Source organism: Perca fluviatilis, chromosome 18 (genome assembly GCF_010015445.1).
Source record: "Perca fluviatilis chromosome 18, GENO_Pfluv_1.0, whole genome shotgun sequence".
NCBI classification, from domain to species: Eukaryota; Metazoa; Chordata; class Actinopteri; order Perciformes; family Percidae; genus Perca; species Perca fluviatilis.
Window position 1 is genome coordinate 36,269,019 of NC_053129.1, and position 21,864 is coordinate 36,290,882.

General features: G+C 41.1%; 1 protein-coding gene across 5 annotated transcripts in view; it reads left to right on the forward strand.

The window, feature by feature from the left end:
• Window positions 1–269: 269 nt before the first annotated feature.
• The window catches only part of LOC120546639 (NACHT, LRR and PYD domains-containing protein 3-like), a 43,980-nt gene continuing 22,385 nt past the window's right edge, over window positions 270–21,864 (forward strand). For 3 of the 5 annotated variants that reach the window (XM_039781730.1, XM_039781735.1, XM_039781733.1), the window contains exon 1: window positions 270–394. In XM_039781730.1, the coding sequence (XP_039637664.1) occupies window positions 389–394 (6 nt within the window). In that variant the 5' untranslated portion in view covers window positions 270–388. Of the gene's footprint in view, window positions 395–7,612; window positions 7,793–19,131; window positions 19,201–21,864 lie in introns of those variants that run through there. The other 2 variants (XM_039781731.1, XM_039781732.1) reach the window with 2 other exon arrangements.

Here is a 21,864-nt window from a genome sequence, read left to right on the forward strand (position 1 = left end):
CTGGTTTGAGAGGGAACTTTGGAGGGATCCAGGGTATCTGAAGCCTCTCAAAAATGTGGTTGTGGAAAAAAAAATATTTTCAAAAGAAAATAGGCACCTGGCACTAAGAGTACTCAAGCCAAACTAGCCAATAACTTGAGACAGGTAAGGGGGAGGAACAAGTAAATTAAAACGCAAACACTTCTGAGAGACTGACATCTACCTCCTGTTGGACAGGTTTTGACGTGGCATTTTTTTTAGACTTGGACTGAAGTCGTGAGGGTGTGCCGGCGTCCTCGGATCAGACGCACACAGAGACCATGGACGGACGAGGAAGAAAAGAGGAGCTTTGTCTCTGCCAGTGTTTCCTCAACAAATGAAGTTGGAAAGTCTCTAAATCGAGTTCAGCATGCAGGTGAGAATCATAGCAGAGGAATCTGTTAATGTCTGATAATCAGCTTTGATCACATTGTGCTGTATCACTGTTTAACTGGACAGAAGAAAGGAGGTTTCTTCATGCTGATTGGCTGATTCAAAATATCTATTTTAATTATTCTGTAGAATTTCTCTCTGGGGTAAAGACCAATGAGTTTAGAAAGTGTTACATGTAAAGTTGTTTGTGTTTAAGTACAACCAACAGCAGTTTGATTGTAATCTGAGTTCATCATCAGCGAAAAATGTGTCTGAACTGGTCTGACTGCTTGGCTCAACTTGGCTCAGGTTCCTTTGTTTTTAAACCCTTAATACTCTGAAGTTGTGCATGAATGAAGTGTTCAGTGTTTGAATACAGCCATCTTCAAACACTAAGGGTATGTGTCCACTGCCAAGGGTAATTTCCATGCTTTCCATTTATTGTCTATGTGAGCAGCTGTGCAATGCATTCTGGTGGTGTTGCTGCCCACATCGAAACCTGTAAGCATTGGGAGACTATACAGCAATTTGGTTTATGTGTTTAGCCCAAAAAATGGACATAGCATTAGTGCTGCACCCTTTGGTTTGATTTTTGATACATGAAAAATGCACAACTCAACTTCTGGTTGGGTAGAACTAATGAAAGCAAATTGAAAATATCTCCAAAATCATAAGAGCAATGTGGGTAAAAAAACTCTGTGAATATTGAAGCAACTATGTCCAACTTAAGGCCTTGCAAACATTAGGGGGCGCTATGGAGCGCACTTAAACCACATTAACCAAATCACTTGATCAACCCAACCACTTGACCAAATCACTCTTGCAATGCTAACAGATTTTGATTTGTGCGCCAACTTTGGTGAGTTTTGGAGTATATCAAGGATGTCAAAAATGCATTGAAAGGCTAAAATTAATTGGGGGACACTATAGAGCCACCATGTCACGCACAAGCCTAAATGCAACATCAGATCAAATAATTATTAGTTTGAACATGGCTGCAAAATTCTAAGAGTTTTTGAGCATGCTAAAGTCCTCAAATGTGTTTGTACAATGATAAAATGAAAATTAACACACAGTATTCAAGATGACTGACTTCTTGTTAGGTGAAAAAATACCAACAAATTTATATTTGTTCCTAAAGATGAAGGCAATGCTGACACCAACATGTAACTTAACACCATGAGTTGATTGACATAGGCGTACCAAAGCTTGGGCTGAAGGGATGCCCACTTCCTTTTCCAATGCTGGAAAAGGGGGAGACTGGGCCATAGTGTCAGGACGGTAGAGGAACAACACTGTAAAAATTATCAGGGTGGTTCTACTTAAAAATGTAAGTACAATTGCTGCCTTAAAAATGTGAGTAAAGCCAACATTAAGAATAGTGTTGTTTCAACCCACAAAGTTAGATTATAGAATATGTTTAATTAATGATCATTTATTGTTTGAACTTGATACTGTGATTTAAAACAACTATCAATACTACATTGTCCACTCAAGGAAACTTGCTTCCTCATTTCAAGCAAAAATACAATTGTATGCTATTTCAACTCACAAAGGTAAGTTAGAGAAGATGTTTAATTAATAATAATTTATTGTTAGAATTTGATACTGTGAGTTAAAACAACTATCAATACTACATTGTCCACTCAAGGAAACTTGCTTCCTCTTTTCAAGCAAAAATACAATTGTATGCTATTTCAACTCACAAAGGTAAGTTAGAGAAGATGTTTAATTAATAATAATTTATTGTTAGAATTTGATACTGTGAGTTAAAACAACCATCTATATTGCATTGTATATTCAAGGAAACTTGCTTCCTTTTGTTAAACAAACATACAATTTTACACCATTTCAACTAACTGTATTCATACCAATTGTCTTTTCAAGTTAGGTGTACTCATGTTTTTAAGGCAGCAATTAAACTTATACTTTCAACTTAAGCAGACTAATGTTTTTACTAAAAGATCACACACTGTAATACATTTCATGGTAGTTTAACTTGGAAATGCAAGTTCACCTTCAGCCTTGAAAATCGAAGTTCACTCAACTTGAAGACTGCTTTTGATTCAACTTAGAAATTAAAGTTAATGAGGTTGATGTAACTACAGTGTTCTAGTTTTGTTAAAGTTGTTATTTTAGTTGATTTAACTTTTTATTACTTTGTTTAACTTCATACTTTAAATTAAAACAAATAACTTACTTTCCTTTAATAATGCAAGAAACCTTCCTTGCCTAGTATAACAGACATACTTTTCTGCTTTATTACAACTCACAGTTTAAAGTTATATAATAATAACATAATCACATTTATAGCGGAGATAGTGTGGGTGCTTAGGTGCAGCCGCCCCAGGGCCCGTGCGAAATATGGGTCCCTCTAAAGCCACTGATCTTGCATCACTTGGGCTAGTGAAGTGACACACCGCAGATTAATGGCTGAAGGAAGCCTATTACTGCTCAAATTCTAATGCTTCAATTCTCCAGCTCTTCTTATCAAACATAACAGTCACTTAACTCATGGTTACAAATGTAAACCAGCACAACAATGACAATTACCAGGGCCAAAAAAAACAAAATTCTAAGCAACAACACGTTTAATAAAACGCGAATTCACAAAGTTACATTTGTATTTAAAACAAATTGCAAACTTTTCAGCAAATTTTAACACAACTCTATTTCCGCCTTGCATCATGGGAATTGACCAGCCAATGAACCAATTGCACCTGACTGCAGTGCGATTGGGGGGTTGGGCTAAATGTGGAGAGCTAAACGTTTGACTTTTGAAAAGTACTTTTCAAGTACATTTCAATTTGAGAAGAGTGAAATGCCAAATTCACAATTCACAAGCCTTTGACAGGTACTCCCTCCTCTCACTAGTGCTTTCTTGTTTGCCACAACACGTATATTTTAGTAGAAATTTGCATAGGCTACATCACTTATCTGCGGTGTATAATTTATTTATTGTGTCCATGCTTTAACTATGCCGTGAAGACTTTAAAATCGAAAGGCAACCATTTTTTGTTGCAACAAACACACTTTTTTTTTTCAACTGATAACTTACATACCCAAGTTCAATCAACACATACATATCTGATAAAAAATTTAAATAGTCAACCCAATGAATAAATGCAAGTTTAACTTTCAAAAACTCATAAAGTTGAGTTCAAAATCCAAAACTTGTATAAGCTTGTTCAGTTTAAAATAAGAAATAAGTGGACATAACTAAATGGGTCTGTACTTTTTTACAGTGAAGGCAGGGTGCTATGGGTATATTCAATCTACATGAGTCATTTCCTCCAAGGGGAGGGATTGCAGGAAGCCAGAGTCTTGGTTCAACCTCTTGTTCTTGCCATTAGACTGAGGATAATAGCCTGATGATAAGCGAGGAGTCGGACAGCAAACAGTCGTTTCATGTAACAAAAACACATGAAAAAGAATAACCTCTGCTGTCTCCTTAGTAGATGAAAGCTTAGTGAAGGAAGTGGATAGTTGATGCGGTCCACTTGGTCTGTTAGGACAAAAGACGAAAAACTTCTCTCATTTAAGGTGGTTTAGTAAAGGTGAAATAATAATAGCAACTTGTATACGGATTCCTCCGGTATGAGAAGCCACAGTCAGCAGAGTGCTGTTACTCTTATCTCTCCTCGCCCCAAAAGAATGCAGTTCAAAACTTTGGTGGTTGCCAGTTGGTGCACAGGCTGGTCCCAGCTTCTTGACACTCAATCCATCCAATGGTAGAGGACAACACCCTGAAAGAGAGATTTCCCGCTCTCCCTTCCCCCCGGGTTTTCTTCACTTGTTTAAAAGGATGGTGTCAGGTTACTTTAAGAGGAATTCAAACTATTTCAACCCAGTCTAACTGCCTCCACACCCTCAAATGCCAGTGCTCTGTGTGTGTATCACTATGTGTATGTAATTTTGCAAAAGAACAGCCATTTTTTTAAGATGACTCTACAGTACTAGTAAATATTCCTAACACCGTCTTGGAAAATCTGTAAACTACAGTGTGTACTGTGGGGTAACAATCTGAGGGGGGCAACCCAGTAATAAAGTCCAGGCTGGGACGGACCAGGGACGTAAGAGGCCAGCCAGAGGTTGATGTGAGGAATTGTTTTAGGCACAGGTAGGACAAGCAGCGACATACTCCCCAACCTTCTCTATAGAGGGCCACCAGTAGAATCGCTGCTTCACTGCAAACATTGTTCTTTTAACCCCCTGGTGACAGGAGAGAAGAGAAGTGTGTCCAGTGAATCACTTGAGATCTGAGTTCTGGAGAAACAAACAGGCGCTTCAGCGGGCAGCTGACCGAAACTGGCTGGTCTTTAATTGTCTGCTTGACCTCTCTTTCACCTCGTAAGTGACTGCCCCCACCACACAGGTGGCCAGGAACATTTGGGGTGGAGTCAGGGTCAAACAGGTGAGATAGGGCATCATACTTGACATTCTTTAAACCTGGGCAATAGGAACCCAGCCAGCAATGACATGTGGGGCCCAGATGAGGGCTTCATGGGCGGCAAATGTGGGCCCCATTATGGGCTTGCACCCGGGATCCACATTGGGGCAAGCCGTGGAAGCCCAGACGTACTAAAAGTGGGACCTGTAAGGGTACTGCATGGGTCTTAATTGGGCAATTCATGTCAGACCCATTTGGGCCCCACCTGCCCAAATGGGTCTAAAGTGGGCTTGCACCCGGGATCCAACCATGGCTACCCAGATGGGCTTTAAATGGGCTCTGTAAGAGTCTTATGTGGGTCCTAACTGGGCAATTCATGCCAGACCCATTGGGGCCCCACCTGCCCAAAGGGGTTTAAAGTGGGTTTGCACCCAGGATCCAGCCGTGGAGGCCCAGATGGGCTTTAAAAGGGATCTATAAGGGTGTTATGTGGGATCTTAACCGGGCAATTCATGACAGACCCATTTGGACCCCACCTGCTTAAAGGGCGTTAAAATGGGCTTGCACCCGGGATCCACAACGGGGCCAGCCGTGGATGCCCCGCAGGGTTTTAAGTGGGACCTGTAAGGGTCTTATGTGGGTCCTAACTGGGCAATTCATGCAAGGCCTATCTAAGCCCAACCATGCCAAATGGTTTAAGGAAACAATCTAAGAAAAACGAAGAATGAATATAAGTCCAAGATAAATACAAGACACTTGACGCTTTGAACTGCAAGAAATATATTGTTAAATTGAACAACAAAAATGATCTTTAAAAAACAATTTAAATGTCACAACATACCGGTAAACAAATCAAAAATATATTTTTAAAAAATCTCTGAAAAAAACATCTCTCCAAAAAATACATTAATACAAAATTGTTACATCGAACAACAAACATAATCTTTAAAAAACAATTTAAATGTCACAACATACTGGTAAATAAATCAAAAATATATTTTTAAACAAAATCTCTGAAAAAAAACATCTCTCCAAAAAATACATTAATACAAAATACACTCATGGCGTCTGTGTGGTGGAAGCTCCTTTTTCTCTTTGGGCTCTTGCAGCCCTCTCCCCTCCACGGTCACGTGCGCCGGTAAACCACTTCCCCAGCGCCATTTCCACTTCTTTGCGGTTCACATTTTGAGTGATTGCATTACTCTTCAGTGCACCTAAAAACAAAGAAGCATAAGTCAATTTAGCAAGGTTGTTTTTTGCTCCAACTTGAAACTCTTCAAATCATTCAGTCAAGTAGTAGTTAGTGCTCACCTTTCTTTGAAAAGAAGTCAGTTACCAATTGTTTCCCCTCATTCTGTTTTCTCTCCTCCTCCTGTCTTTCCTTTCTTTTTGGTAGCCTGATTTGGCTTTCTTTGAGAAAGACTTTCTACAGCAGAAGTTTGCGCTCCACCAGACGCTCTCAACTGATCTAGCTAACGTAATGCATGCAAGTGGACTAAACCATTTGGCACATTAGCAAGGGGGGGGGGGGGGGGGGAGACCTTTTTGTATACAAAATGTAGTCAGTCAATCAACCAAGTTATTCAGCCAATACACTAACTTTACATTTCATCTGATATGCATTATGAAATGTTATTAGGAAATAAAAATATCCAGGTAAAATAAAATATATTCCAGACTTTTCAAGGGCCCTCTCTCCCCTTGGGCCCTGGTAATCAGTATTGGTTTTACCCCCGGTCCGATGCCCCTGGTGTCTGTGCTGCTGCTCGTCTCTATTTCTACAGAGAGAGTGAACACTAAGCGACACACAGGTCTGCTTCAGAGCTCCGTGTGTTTGAGTCTGACCTGAGACGGGAAACGTCGCGTAATGAAAGGTTGACCAGTAAACGTGTGGCTGAGGGGGCGCCCTAGGATGATCATGTTTAATAAACACGTTTTATTTTGCTTGTCGTTCTAATTCTATTATTAATGGGAAGTAAACCTAAGGGCGACACGCGCCCCCAACACATTTGACGCCCTAGGCAATCGCCGGCCCTGGTTGACAGCTATGCTGTAATGTATATTGAAATATCGGAAATGTGATTAAAACTCATATCACCGTTATTGAATAAAAGTCTATCGTGATATATTAATTATTGTCCAACCTCTCCCGCTGTTTTTCCTTTTGGTTAGATTCTACATCAGATTAAACAGCACAAACCAAAAATACAGACCACTGTATAATCTGCAGTGTTATTTTTCTGGCAACATAATATTTCAACTTACCTCAATTTGTGAATGTCTGATATGAAGTTCTCCTCGAAGTCACAGCCAGCAGCAGTGCTTTACGAATGGACTGTTAACGTTTTGAGCGCAAAACAAGGCCTTTGCATACATGCCCCTTATAGATGTCCTAAGAACTGCCTGACCAAATAACAATTAAATACAGTAAAATTCGTAAATTAAAGGATATGTGAGAGAATTAACAAACGTTAACTGCTTCGCTGGCTTCATTATGAATGAGCCTAATTAGGTGTTGTGTGCATAACAGGCGGAAAGAGTACTGAAAATCTGTACTCAAGTACAAGTACTATTACATTGCTAAAATATTACTCAATTACAAGTAAAATTACTGGTGTTAGAGAAATACTCAAGTAAAAGTACAATTTGTAAAAAAAAAAAAAAAAAAAAACTACTCAGAGTATTAGTTACTTTAAACCACCGTCACTTCTCCAGACTAGGGCTGGATGTGTGTTTTCCTTTACCAAAAGTTAAAACGCCAACAATCTATTAATCATTAATAATTGATAAGATACAAAACAAGTGTTTTTCCCTCATTTTTTTCTCAAACAGATCTACTGTACCTTTTACAGCCAACACATCAGGCATTGTTGGTGTATGAGCTACACCTTGATAGAAACACATGCTACTCCTTGGTCCAAGGACATCTGACACAGAAGTGGAAGACAGATTGATGATGAGGCCTCCTGCAAGTCCTTTTCTAACAAATATTGAATTACAATTTCCTAAGAGGTAATAAATGCATCATATTCATGTCCATAAAGAGACTAGCTGTCTGTGAGCTATTTGGCCTCATCTTCAAAAATGAAGTACCGTAAAACTTCGAATAGGATCCCAGAGTTTTATTTGACCAAATAGACCATTGGGACAGGCATCTATGGGATGTGGATAACCGTATGGGGTTATTTGTAGGGATGCTTGACATTGATTTTGTACCGATATCCGATATACCAATATTGTCCAATGCTTAATTTCCGATACTGATATTAGCCGATACAGATACCGAAACATATGATCGTTTATAGGCTTACTGCACACTGTTCCATGACTCCCTTGATACTGGGGATTTGAATGTTTTGAAGGACTAGCCAGCAACCGGTAGGCTAACTGGGGTGCAGTGCTTACTACCCCTTCGAAAGAAGATGCCAACTGAACATTTCTTTGACTGAGGTAAACTGAAAACAAATAGCCACACAAGAACAAAAATTCAACTCATTCCACTCATTGGGGCTTAGATCTGCCCTGCTCAAGAATTTATTTACTGTACAAACCCTGTGTTTATGCTGGTTGGTCAACAACCTACAGCAACACCCAAATTTTGTCTGCATTCGCTTTGAGAGGAAACAAGCTTTCCAATAAGGTATAAAATGACATACTTTAGTCATTTTAAACCATTTCAAAAACTAATACCAATATTTACCAATATTGAATTTTAAAGCCAATATCGGCCGATAATATCGAGCATAGTTATTTGTCTAAATATGTGTTTCTGCCCCAAGGGACAGGCGTCTGGGACTGGGCTATTATTTGAAGTGTTACGGTAGGCCTGCAACCTTTCTGAGAGTCCACTAATCAGCATAATTCAACACAGCGTAAACTTTGACCTATTTTGATGTTTTTTACATTTTTGGGAAGTTACATTTTTCATTTTCTGCACAACTAACAAAAATGACTGATGGATTGTTTTGGCAGAAGATCTACATGACTTGAAATGTATTGAGTTACAATTACTCAATCTCAACATGCTTGATTAGCCTACATGTAGAATTACTACAAGTTACTAAAAATTGTACAGTAAGTAATTACATAACTCAATAGGCCTACATAGTTACTTTGCGCCTCTGCCATGCAGGACCCATATATGTGTTCCCAGTTCAAACCCATGCCCACTTTGCCCATAAATATACCATGCAGGACCCATATGTGTGTTCCCAGTTCAAACCCATGGCCACTTGGCCCATAAAAAATCTATGCAGGACCCATATATGTGTTCCCAGTTCAAACCCATGGCCACTTGGCCCATAAAAATGCCATGCAGGACCCATATGTGTGTTCCCTGATCAAACCCATGCCCACTCGGCCCATAAAACTTCTATGCAGGACCCATATATGCATTCCCAGTTCAAACCCATGCCCACTCGGCCCATAAATGTGCCATTCAAGACCCATATATGTGTTCCCAGTTCAAACCCATGCCCACTTGGACCATAAATATGCCATTCAAGACCCATATATGTGTTCCCAGATCAAACCCATGCCCACTTGGCCCATAAATATGCTATGCAGGACCCATATATGTGTTCTCAGTTCAAACCCATGCCCAATTGGCCCATGCCTGTCCCTTATGGGGCCCATGTAATCAGCTCATATGGGCTTCCTATGTGGGACTCATACTACAAAACCTACATGGGACCCGCTGATTTCACCCAGCCAAAGCCCAAAGCCCATGCCCACACAGTAACCATGGAACCCGTACTTAACCCATCTGGGCCCCACATGTCATTGCTGGCTGGGAAGTTAAATCTATTAAAGGGGTGATAGAATGCAAAACCAATTTTACCCTGTCATAGTTGAATGACACCCCTTTACTATGAAAATCTCATATTTTGAAACTGCCGCTGAAAACGGGCGAATCTCAACAAAGCTAGATGCTTACGTAAGCATTCCAGGACCTGTACCTTTGTCATGCCCATGGGTGTATTAAGAGAACAGTCACACCCCAACATTTACATAGGCTACACAACTGACCTGAGATCAGGTAGTCTTCTGAATCTTGGTCACGCAGATCTCTGCTATTCCATTACAAAATTCACTTCTGAAACTTTTTTTATGCGAGAAATCAACTATGTAAAGCTTAAATATGGGCCGTTTTATGAAAATTAATGGCCAATTGCAAATTTTGAGTTCAGCGGCCGGTGCAGCCTGGGTTGCTACATCGCTGCCCTTCCTGTCCTCCTTCACAGACCCCGGCCTGCTGTGAGCTCGATTGAGCTCGGCCAGCGGCCCGGTGCTCAATACCCGTGCAAATTCACCCTTTCTGAGTGACTGGACTACCAAACGCCGCTGCTGAGAGTGTGGTCAGCGAGCTTGTTACGCCCGCAATCTCTTACCGCAGCCCGCAGGTTCCAGTTAATCTTAAAATGGATATGTGTGTTGAGTTATTTAAACAATCAATCAGGGAAATAAACGGCTCTTGTCCACGAGTCTCATTGATAGAGCCGCGGTGAGCTGGAGTCCATCAATGAGAGCTAGCTAGCCTACTCCTAACGAGACCTCTGACATTCACAAAAATGCATTCAATTGAAATCCGAAATCGGACAAGTGTTAGCTAAGCTTTGTAAGACCTTGGGGAACCTGTAATATTCATGCCGTGACAACATTCAAACTGTAAATATACTATAGTTATGCCGAAAGTCTAGCTAGCTAGCTGCGATATTACCCCATTGTATTGAATGGAAAATATAGCTAGCAACTGCTCGTCCTACAAAGACTCCTTGCGTTCATAAAAATGCCTTAAAATCAAATCGGACACAACGGTTAGCTTTATAAGACATTGGGGAATGATGTTATATAAGTGCCGTGACGAAATTCAAACTGTAATTAAAGCTGCGAGCAGCGATGGACAGGCCCTCGCGCCTCTGCGCGCGTCGGGGTTACCGGCGGACGGCGCTCCTTGCGACCGTGCATTCGCGCGGCACTCGGACGCCGCAAATCGTCACCAATTAAAAGGGAACTCCCCGCCGAGTTCAATGATACCTCACACAAGACTCTACGTCATACGGTTCATTAGCTGTGAAAAGGGGCGTGGCTAAAGCATAGGGGGCGGGTCAAACCATCACCAATTAAAAAGGAAGTCTCTGATGAGTTAATTGATACCTCACACAAGGGTCTATCTTAAAAAGGTCAAATTTTATGAAAGGGGGCGGGGCTTAAGCATAGGGGGCGGGTCAAACCATAACCAATTAAAAAGGAAGTCTCTGCTGAGTTCAATGACACCTCACACGAGTCTCTACCTTAAACGGTTCAAATGTTATGAAAGGGGGCGTGGCCTGAGTAAGTGGGCGTGGTCATATTATAGGGGGCGGCTCAGTATCACATGTAGACCACACATTCTAAGTTTCATGTAAATCGGATGATGTTTGTCATATAAGGCAGATTTCCTGTGGCCAGGGGGGGGCGCTATGACCAAAAATCAATTTTGGCCTGTAGGTGTCCTCAGGCCTGGACCCTTGTCCATCGTGACAAATTTCGGGCAGATACGACAACATACACTCAAGTTACAACAACTTCTTTGGTCATCGCTAAACACTCAAAATGGCCGCCACGCCACGCCCACACCGTCTGATGAAAAGTTTTTCTTTTAATAACTTTTCATCGTTAAGGTGTTGGGATGGTACAGACCAAGTTTGAAGTCCATCGGATGAAATCTGTAGGAGGAGTTCGTTAAAGTATAGCACCTTGACTTTTAGGCCTACTTCCTGTTGCCACTAGGGGGCGCTATGACTTTAAGTAAATATCGGCCTTTATTTGTCCTCAGGGTTGGACTCTTATGAATCCTGAAAAGTTTCGAGGTAATCAGACAACGTACACTCGACTTACACCCACTTCCTGTTTCGGCGGCGAAACGCACAAAATGGCTGCCCCGCCACGGCCACGCCCTATGACGAAAAGTTTTTCTTTTAATAACTTTTCATCTTTAATATCTTAAGATGGCACAGACCGAGTTTGAAGTTGATCGGATGAAATCTCTAGGAGGAGTTCGTTAAAGTACGACATGTGGAAATGGCCAAAATCGCACTAATTTCGAACTTTGAGATCAAAATGGCGGACTTCCTGTTGGGTTTAGGGTATGGCTGTAATGACGTTTTTTGTACATCTTGACATGTTACATATGTGTACCATGTTTTCGTGAGTCACGTTAAACGCGACTGCAGGGGCTCAATTTTCTTAACTTTCTAGGGCGCTAGCGAGCCATTTTTATGCGCCCTATTCCCAAAACCCTTAAAATACGTAGATTTTCACCAGACTTGATGCGACCGCCAAATTTGGTGAGTTTTTGAATATGTTAAGCCCCTCAAAAAGCCAATTTCATTTGACGGGAAAATAATAGAAGAAAGAAAAAAGAAAGAAAGAAAGAAAGAAAGAAATAATGAAATTCCATCAATTACAGTTTCAATAGGGCCCCGCTGTCGTTTCGGGCCCCTAAATATACTTTAGTTATGCCGAAAGTGTAGCTAGCTAGCTGCGATATTTCCCCATTGTATTGAATGGGACATATAGCTAGCAGCTGCTCGTCCTACAAAGACGCGTCGCGTTCATAAAAATGCCTTAAAATTAAATCGGACACAACGGTTAGCTTTATAAGACATTTGGGAATGATGTTATATAAGTGGCGTGACGAAATTCAAACTGTAAATATATTAGTTATGCCGGCAGCCGGCCGCAGAGACCCGGTAGTGCAGTATCCACAAAGGGTGACTTCGCGCTGGGTATGAAGCCCAGCAGGCTGCCGCTTTCTCATCAGACTGTGTGGAGCTCCTAAAGTCCGACATGTCTTACCAAATTTTGCAATTAGCCATACATTTTCGTAAAACGGCCCATATTTGAGCTTTATATAGTTGATTTCTCGCAGAAAAAAGTCTCACAAGTGAATTTGGTAAGGAAACATTGCAGTGTCTGGAATATGAGATTCTGTCGCGTCTCTAATGTGTGTGTATGGGGGATTCGCTCAACCAATCAGCGCGCGTCTCTAATGTGTGCGTATGGCAATTCGCTCAACCAATCAGCGCTCATCTAAATATTCATGAGCTTACCATATTTGGAAGAAAAGCTCTTGTTACAAATAGGGCCAAAACACAGGGATGCATAAGGGGCAATAAAATATCAACCAGGCCATTTTCAGCCCAAATAAGGTTACATACCCCATTAGGAGACCTTAAGGAACAGTGTGAAATACACTATATAATCATTCTATCACCCCTTTAAAGAAAAGTAGCTACCTTGCTTGCATTAAGTTCAGTCTTTTAGCCTTTCATAGATTCAATTCAATTTTATTTATAGTACCAAATCATAACACGAGTTATCTCGAGACACTTTACAGATAGAGTAGGTCTAGACCACACTCTATAATTTACAAAGCCCCAACAATTCCAGCAATTCCAGTAATTCCCTCAAGAGCAAGCAGTGCGACAGTGGCGAGGAAAAACTCCCTCTTGGGAAGAAACCTGGGACAGACCCAGGCTCTTGGTAGGTGTCTGACGGTGCCGGTTGGGGATGTGATGAACAGTGGCGATAATAGTCAAATTAATAATGGAACAGTGACTTCAAATGGTAGTCGTAGTAGTTCATGTCATATCAGGGCACTGCAGGGCGTTACAGGATGTAGCGTGGCCCAGCAGATCATGGATGGACGTAGCAGGAAGCAGCAGGGTTCAGCAGGACGCAGCATGACATTGCAGGGCACCGCTGAGCTCAGCAGTGAGTGCAGCAGGACCACGGCGACAGCTGCAACCAGGGTCTTGGTGCCAACGTTCTCCAAGGAAATACGCTGTAGGGAAAAACATAAGGACTCCGGGGAGTAAACTCCCCAGAAGCTAGGATTAATAACAAGCATTTCTGGGACGGGATGCACACAAATGGTAATAGAAAGGGAGAGGAGAGAGCAGCACAGTGTGTCAAAGGAAGGAAGGAAGTCCCCCGGCAGTCTAGAACTATAACAGCGTAACTAAGAGAGACAGGTCATAAGGAGAGGTAGCCTATTCGGGCTTTGAACTCTCCCCTGCCGGATCGGGCTTTGCTGGCCTGCCTCCCTCTACTTTTGTTATGTATTATTAATCTAACAATTATGAAGAGAAGCAGGTGGGTCAGTTAGGTGTACACTGCAATTCCTCACTCCCTAACTATAAGCTTTATCAAATAGGAGAGTTTTAAGTTCATTCTTGAATGTGGTGACAGTTTCTGCCCCCCGAACCCAGATTGGGAGCTGGTTCCATAGGAGAGGAGCTTGATAACTGAAGGCTCTGGCTCCCATTCTACTTTTAGAGACCCTAGGTACCACAAGTAACTCTGCATTCTGGGAGCGCAGTGCTCTAGTCGGACAATAAGGTATTAGGAGCTCTTCCAGATATGATGGTGCTTGACCATTTAGAGCTTTGTAGGTCAGGAGAAGGATTTTAAATTCAATCCTGGATTTTACAGGAAGCCAATGCAGAGAAGCTAACACAGGAGAAATATGATCTCTTTTCTTAGTTCTTGAGAGAACACGCGCTGCAGCATTCTGGATCAGCTGGAGAGTCTTAAGGGACTTATTTGAGCAACCTGACAGTAGGGAATTACAGTAGTCCAGCCTGGAAGTAACGAATGCATGGACTAGTTTTTCAGCATCGTTTTGAGACAGGATATTCCTAATTTTGGCAATGTTACGAAGATGAAAGAAGGCTGTTCTTGAGGTTTGTTTTAGATGGGCGTTAAAGGATATATCCTGATCAAAAATAACTCCTAAGTTTCTGATAGTAGTGCTGGAGGCCAGGGCAATACCATCCAGAGTAGCTATGTCTTTAGATAATGAGGTTAGGAGGTGTTTAGGGCCCAGCACAATAACTTCAGTTTTGTTAGAGTTTAACATCAGGAAATTATAGGTCATCAATGATTTTATATCTTTAATGCACGCTTGAAGTTTAGCTAGCTGACTGGTTTCGTCTGGTTGGATTGACAAGTATAATTGGGTGTCATCCGCATAACAGTGAAAGTTAATTGAGTGTTTCCTAATAATATTACCAAGAGGAAGCATATATAAGGAGAATAGAATAGGTCCAAGCACTGAGCCTTGTGGAAGGCCATGGCTAACTTTAGTGTACATGGAGGATTTATCATTAACGTGAACAAATTGAGATCGATCGGAAATAGAAATAGGACTTAAACCAGCTTAGAGTGATTCCTTTAATGCCAACTAAGTGTTCCAATCTCTGTAACAGGATTGTATGGTCAATAGTGTCAAATGCAGCACTAAGATCTAGTAGAACAAGAATGGAGACAAGTCCTTTGTCTGCAGCAGTTAGAAGGTCGTTAGTAATTTTCACCAGTGCCGTCTCTGTGCTATGATTCTTTCTAAATCCTGATTGAAAGTCATCAAATAAACTATTGCTATGTAGAAAATCACATAACTGATTAGCAACTACCTTCTCAAGGATCTTGGAGAGAAAGGGACGGTTAGATATAGGTCTATAGTTTGCTAAGACCTCAGGATCGAGGGTGGGTTTTTTCAGAAGAGGTTTTATCACTGCTACTTTAAATGACTGTGCTACATAACCTGTTAATAAGGACATATTGATCATATCTAGTAATGAAGTGTTAACGCTGTTAACACTTCTTTGAGTAGCCTCTTTGGGATAGGGTCTAAGAGATACCTTTAACATTAATTGTTGAAGGTCTATAGGATAAAAGCAATCTAAAAATATGTCGGGACTAGTCGTTCTGTCTAGCGGTCCTGCGTTTAAAGGTGAACCGTTAGAAGTTGAGGGCAAAAGGTGATAGATTTTATCTCTAATTGTTATAATTTTATCATTGAAGAAGCTCATGAAGTCATCACTACTCAGAGCTAGAGGAATAGATGGCTCAGTAGAGCTGTGACTCTCTGTCAGCCTGGCTACAGTGCTGAAAAGAAACCTTGGGTTGTTCTTATTTTCTTCTATTAGTGATGAGTAATAGTCTGATCTGGCATTTCTTAGGGCCTTCCTATAGGTTTTGAGACTTTCTTGCCAATCCAAACGAGATTCTTCCACTTTGGTGGAACACTATTTACTTTCGAGGTTTCACGAGATTTGTTTTAATTTGCGAGTTTGGGAGTTATACCAAGGTGCTAGTTTCCTTTGTTTCATCATCTTCTTTTTGAGGGGAGCAACGGAGTCTAAAGTCGTCCGTAGGCAGGTCATAGCACCGTCTACAAATGTATCAATTTGGGAGGGATTGACGTTAACATAAAGGTCCTCTGTTATGTTAAAGCCTGACATAGTCAAATGCTGTTGGAATATCTTCCTTAAATTTAGCTATAGCACTGTCAGATAGGCATCTAGTGTAGAAGCCTTTATCTAATTTAGTATAGTCAGGTATTAAGAATTCGAAAGTAATTAAAAAATGATCTGATAATACCGAATTCTGCGGAAATATTATTAAATCCTCAATTTCAATACCATATGCCAGCACAAGGTCGAGGGTGTGGTTAAAACAGTGCGTCGCCTTGTGCACACTCTGACTGAAACCGATTGAATCTAACAATGAGTTTAAAGCAGTACTAAGGCTATCATTGTCAACGTCCACATGGATATTAAAATCACCTACAATAAGTACTTTCTCTTATTTAAGGACTAAACATGATAAAAACTCATTCAAAATTCAAAAATTCAGAATACGGACTTGGAGCCCTGTAAATAACAACTAAAATAATTGGCTGTAATGTTTTCCATTTTGGATGTTGTAGATTAAGAACAAGAATTTCAAACGAGTTATAATTTAGTTTTGGTTTATGATTAATTAACAGGCTTAAATCAAAGCTGGCTGCAACTCCCCCTCCTTGGCCTGAGCCTCTAGGAATTTGAGTATTAATATTACTGGGAGGAGTGGCTTCATTTAGACTAACATATTCTTCATGGCCCAGCCAGGTTTCAGTAAGACAAAATAAATCAATGTTATTATCTGATATCAAGTCGTTTACCAATACTGCTTTAGAAGACAGAGATCTAATATTTAATAGTCCACATCTAATTTTCCTATTTTGTTCTATCGTTGCAGTCGTTTTAATTCCAATTAGGTTGTTGAGTATAGCGCATCTTTTGTTTACCTTTGATTTAACCAATCTGAGTCGGGGGACAGACACCGTGCTTATTAGACTATGAGTGGGCGACTGCTCCAACGGAAGCACAGAGGGGCGCGTAGCACTGCACCTCTGATTACTAATATCAAACTCGGGTTGTCATGGTTTATGACCGATAATAGACTCGGTCAGATTTTTTGATATGAGAGCGACTCCGTCCCAGGTGGGATGAATGCCGTCTCTCTCAATCAGACCAGGCTTTCCCCAGAACGCCCTCCAGTTATTCACATAGCCCACATCATTAGCTGGGCACCACCCCGACAACCAGTGGTGGAAGGATGACGTGCGGCTGTACATTTCATCACTGATCAGGTTTGGCAGGGGTCCAGAGAAAACTACAGAGTCCGACATTGTCTTTGCGTATGCACAAAGTGACTCAACATTAATTTTAGTGATCTCCGATTTACGACCATTACCACCTACGTCAAGTATGATCTTACTGTATTTACGGTTCTTTTTAGCCAGCAGCTTTAGATGGGATTTTATGTCGCCCGCTCTAGCCCCAGGGACACATATGACCTCAGGTGCTGTAGCTGCTGGGGCCGCCGGCTTCACATATCGCAGTTGTTGTGGAAAATCTCTTTGGTGTTCGGTGATGAAGCTGGAAAATAAGTTTGTCTGACACACTGGAGTTCTCTAAGTTATTTTCTTTATTCTTTTGCAAAAGAAGGAGACAGTTTAACAGACTGACAAGCAATCTGAGAAAGTGTGTCAGTGAACAAAGAAACTTCAGGGTTTTTATAGCTGAGCATGAGATGGGAGGGACTGTTTTCCTGCTGACACTGCTTCTTTTACTGCTGAGTCTTGAGCTTTTGGTGGAAGCCTTCTTCAGGTTGCGGAAAGCATACTCATGTAGAGCTGAGCCCTGAGGCTTTCTGTAGAAGGTTTCCTCTAGTTGCGGAAAGCATACTCAGCCCTCTGCTTCATGTAGAGTGTGCATGAGGGAGACAGAGGGGGCCGCATAGGCTTGCATGACAGATACAGGAGAAGCTATGATCACTTTTTTAGAATAATAGAGTACTATACTAAATCCTTATAACTGATATATATTATATTATATAGAAAACAGAGTAAATATTTTATAGTAAAAAATTTATATATATAAAATTATGAGAATATAAAAAAACATGGAGTAATGGATAAAATATGAAAGAAATATCACACATCAGTATGACAGATAAAAACTTTCCACTACACTTCCCCCCTTTTGATTATTCATTAATCATTATTACAAACACTTCACAATTTGCAAACATCAAGCCAAAAAAAATTCACAAAGATTCAATTTTAGCCATCATTAATGTGAGTGTGTGAAGGCAACTGCTGTCTGTTTCTGTGTGGACATAAACATCCTAAGGAGTAGAGTAAACTAATAGGAAGGTGTTTTAGTCCTTATCCCCCTACATATGCTGGATGCTGTAAGGCTTATACAGTGTTGTCAAACTATCTCTTATTGCCCACCTGTGATCTGTAAGTAAATAGGACTCTGATGTGGTTATACAATCATTTCTGACTAACCATATAGTGTTGAAACTCCAAACAATACTTAATTGTGACCTCATGTGATTATGATTTTCTTACTAAAATTCACACCATACTTGATGTGAGGTTTTCCAGCTTTAGACCCGTTAAAAATCCTTCAAATCCAGTTGCTTCATTTTACGTGAGCTGACAAACATTAATATGGCTTATCAATTCCAGTTATTTCCTTTCAGTGATACAATGATATAACATGACAAACATTGTTGTTTCAGTGACATAACCATGATTTCCCTTTTACTTAACCAGTGGTGTGATTACTGAGTCCAGTGCATTTTACAGATTGTCCAGTACTTTCATCAGAGGTTTGTTTTTGCAACAATGATGGGTGACCCAGATACTTTACGCATCCGGGTCCGGAGTGACCTGCCCTCTTATTCTTGTAGGTTGGTCTCCGTTTTATCTCGATTTGATTGCGTTTGAAGCTCTGTACTTGCTGTTTTCTTCTCAGGGTGCGACAATAATGGGTGTCCGTCAGTGATAGTTCTTTCATCACCCTCCTGAAATTTTATGCTGGCATGGTCATCATTGGACTGTCCCATTCAGGCACTGGTAATGCTGGTGTCATGTTGGTAGCTTGTGGGGTGGTGGACATGTTCCCCTGCATCTCAGCCATGGTGCTGTCATCACTATCCACCGTAGTTTCTGATGATTCGACGTCCCCATCTGCTTGGTCCTCAGGTCTGGTCATCCCTCTTGGTCCTCAGGTCTGGTCATCCCTCTTGGTCCTCAGGTCTGGTCATCCCTCCTTCTGGGCTGTCTCTCGGTCCTAGTTTTGGTGCTGGTTCTGCTACGGTGGGTGCTGTAGGTGTGGTTCCTGCTGGAGCTGGGATTGGGAGGTTGTGGTGCCTGGTCCCTACTGGCTGCGGCAGAGCTAGTTCCTGGATCATCTGGGCCCTGTTTGGTTGGAATTCATGGTTGAACTAGGCCCATGGCAGATCCAGGGTGTCGACCGTACTTCTCATCTGTCGAGCATTTCCCATAACTAGAGCTCCAATTGATGTTTTATGCCATATTTGTCTAGTGATAAGAAATCAGAATTAGTCACCACTCAAAATGTCAGTTTTATTTTGTGGGTTAGTCATGCACTAGATCCATGGGAGGGTGTTAGCCTGCTGAGTCAAAAGTAAGTTTCTACTTGCTATTTGTCATCCTATTTGTATGAAAAATGGGATTGCCCTTTGGTAACTTACTGGTGGAACTGGAGGTGACCCTACTGCTTGCTGACCTACTACTGGTTGTGTTACTGCATGCGGTGTTGCCCTATCTCTTCTTATGTAGTCATTGGTATCATCTGACTCCCTGTGGGGTGGTGTCACCTGCCCCTCCCGATCCAGGAGGTTCTGCTCTGGAGGTTGAAGCTCCTCCCCTAATTGCTTCATGTACTCTGGTTGGGTCATTCACCTTCTACTCTGAGGGTTGTTGGTGTTACTAATAGGACTTTCAATAGGCCTTCCCGTCTTGGTTGGTCCCACCTTCATTTGTACACTTGGATATAGGATGTATACCCAATCTCCAGGAGTTATCTGAATTAGGTTCTCTGGAATCTCTGCACGTCTTTCTTCCGTGGCACCTTTCACCTGTTGAAACACTCTTATGGATTTGATACATTTGGGTTAGATAACTGCATCATTTTATCTTCCAGCTGTTCGAGTGGAGGTCATTCAATCAGACTTTTGATAAAAGGCAAGGCAAGGCAAGGCAAGGCAGCTTTATTTGTATAGCACATTTCAGCAACAGGGCAATTCAAAGTGCTTTACATAAAACATTAAAGAGCAGTTAGAAGACAATTAAAAACAATTTAAAAACATTAATAAACAAATTAAAAACATTAAAAGACAAGAATAAAATTGATAGTGCAGTTTAAGAATAAAAGTTACAGTGCAGTATAAGAAATTAAAGTTAATAAAATCGATTATTTAAAGAAAAGCAACATCAAAAAGATAAGTCTTTAGCTTAGATTTAAAAGAACTGAGAGTTGCAGCGGACCTACAGGTTTCTGGGAGTTTGTTCCAAAGATGTGGAGCATAAAAACTGAACGCTGCTTCCCCCTGTTTAGTTCTGACTCTGGGGACAACAAGTAGACCTGTCCCAGACGACCTGAGAGGTCTGGGCGGGTCATAATGTAGTAGCAGATCAGAAATGTATTTTGGCCCTAAACCGTTTAGTGATTTATAAACCAGTAAAAGTATTTTGAAATCAATTCTTTGAGGCACTGGAAGCCAGTGTAGAGACTTCAGAACTGGAGTGATGTGATCCACTTTCTTGGTCTTAGTGAGGACTCGAGCAGCAGCGTTCTGAATCAGCTGCAGCTGTCTGATTGGTTTTTTAGGGAGACCTGTAAAGACACCGTTACAGTAGTCAATGTTTTGATAAAACAAAAAAACAAGCATGGGACGTCCCGTAAGCATTTCATGCGGGGGTTATGTGCGTGTTAGTACATGTTAACATAGACATTAGTGCAAAAAATTCTAACTTTTCGCACTCCTGCAGAATCCTATCTACTGTGGCGGTGACCACTATACCGCCTGCAGCCGTCTTATCACTTCCCCCCTTGGGCAGCGATCTAATCGGTGCGCATTCCTAATAGCAAAATGTAGGAGAGAGATTGGCAGTAGACAGAATTTTAGTCTGACATCAATTTGGACACCTGTCACAAGCATTTTCCAAAACTGAAGTGGCTAAATGTCAACAAGTACATTCAGGGGAGGCTTCAACAGCTTCCTTTTTCAATGTTATTCGCACTGACTGGGCTGAGTTGATGCATCCTACGTTGTGTCCTAACCGAATTTCCTATGATACTTGACTTCCTGTAGCTGCTTCTTCAATAATAAGATAGTTATACCAGTTTAATTTCACTTAGCCAATAATTTTTCCATAGTTATTTGGAATGACTTTCAGTGGTACGACTTTCGAACAGTGGATTTAAAACGTTCACTGCAGCTTCTTACATTCTACTTCATATAATCTAATAGTATCTGTGCAATCCTTTTTAAATTGACTGTGAATGACTACACCTCATCGATTTCCCTGGGGGAACCAATACATTCTTCTTACTCTAATTTTTAGTAGTTTACTAATTTTTAGTAAGTTATATTTATAAACCCTTAATCTTAACTCAAACACACTGGAAAAAGGTAGAGCATGCTTCTTATGACAATATATAATTTTCAGGGGTTGGGGCCTCCTTTTCCAGCAAAGTGTGTGGATTTTAACACTCACGCATAGCTGCTGCTTTTTCCGTCATGCCCGTAGGTGCAGATTTCATTGACCCTCTGGCTCCTGTCCTCTGAGCCAGATGATGTTTTCCCTGTCTGCCTTTAGATTTGCATCAGCGTAAGGTCCCCCCTTGTCCTCTTGATATTTATGGTGTCTTTGAGGGAGTTTCACTCTTGGT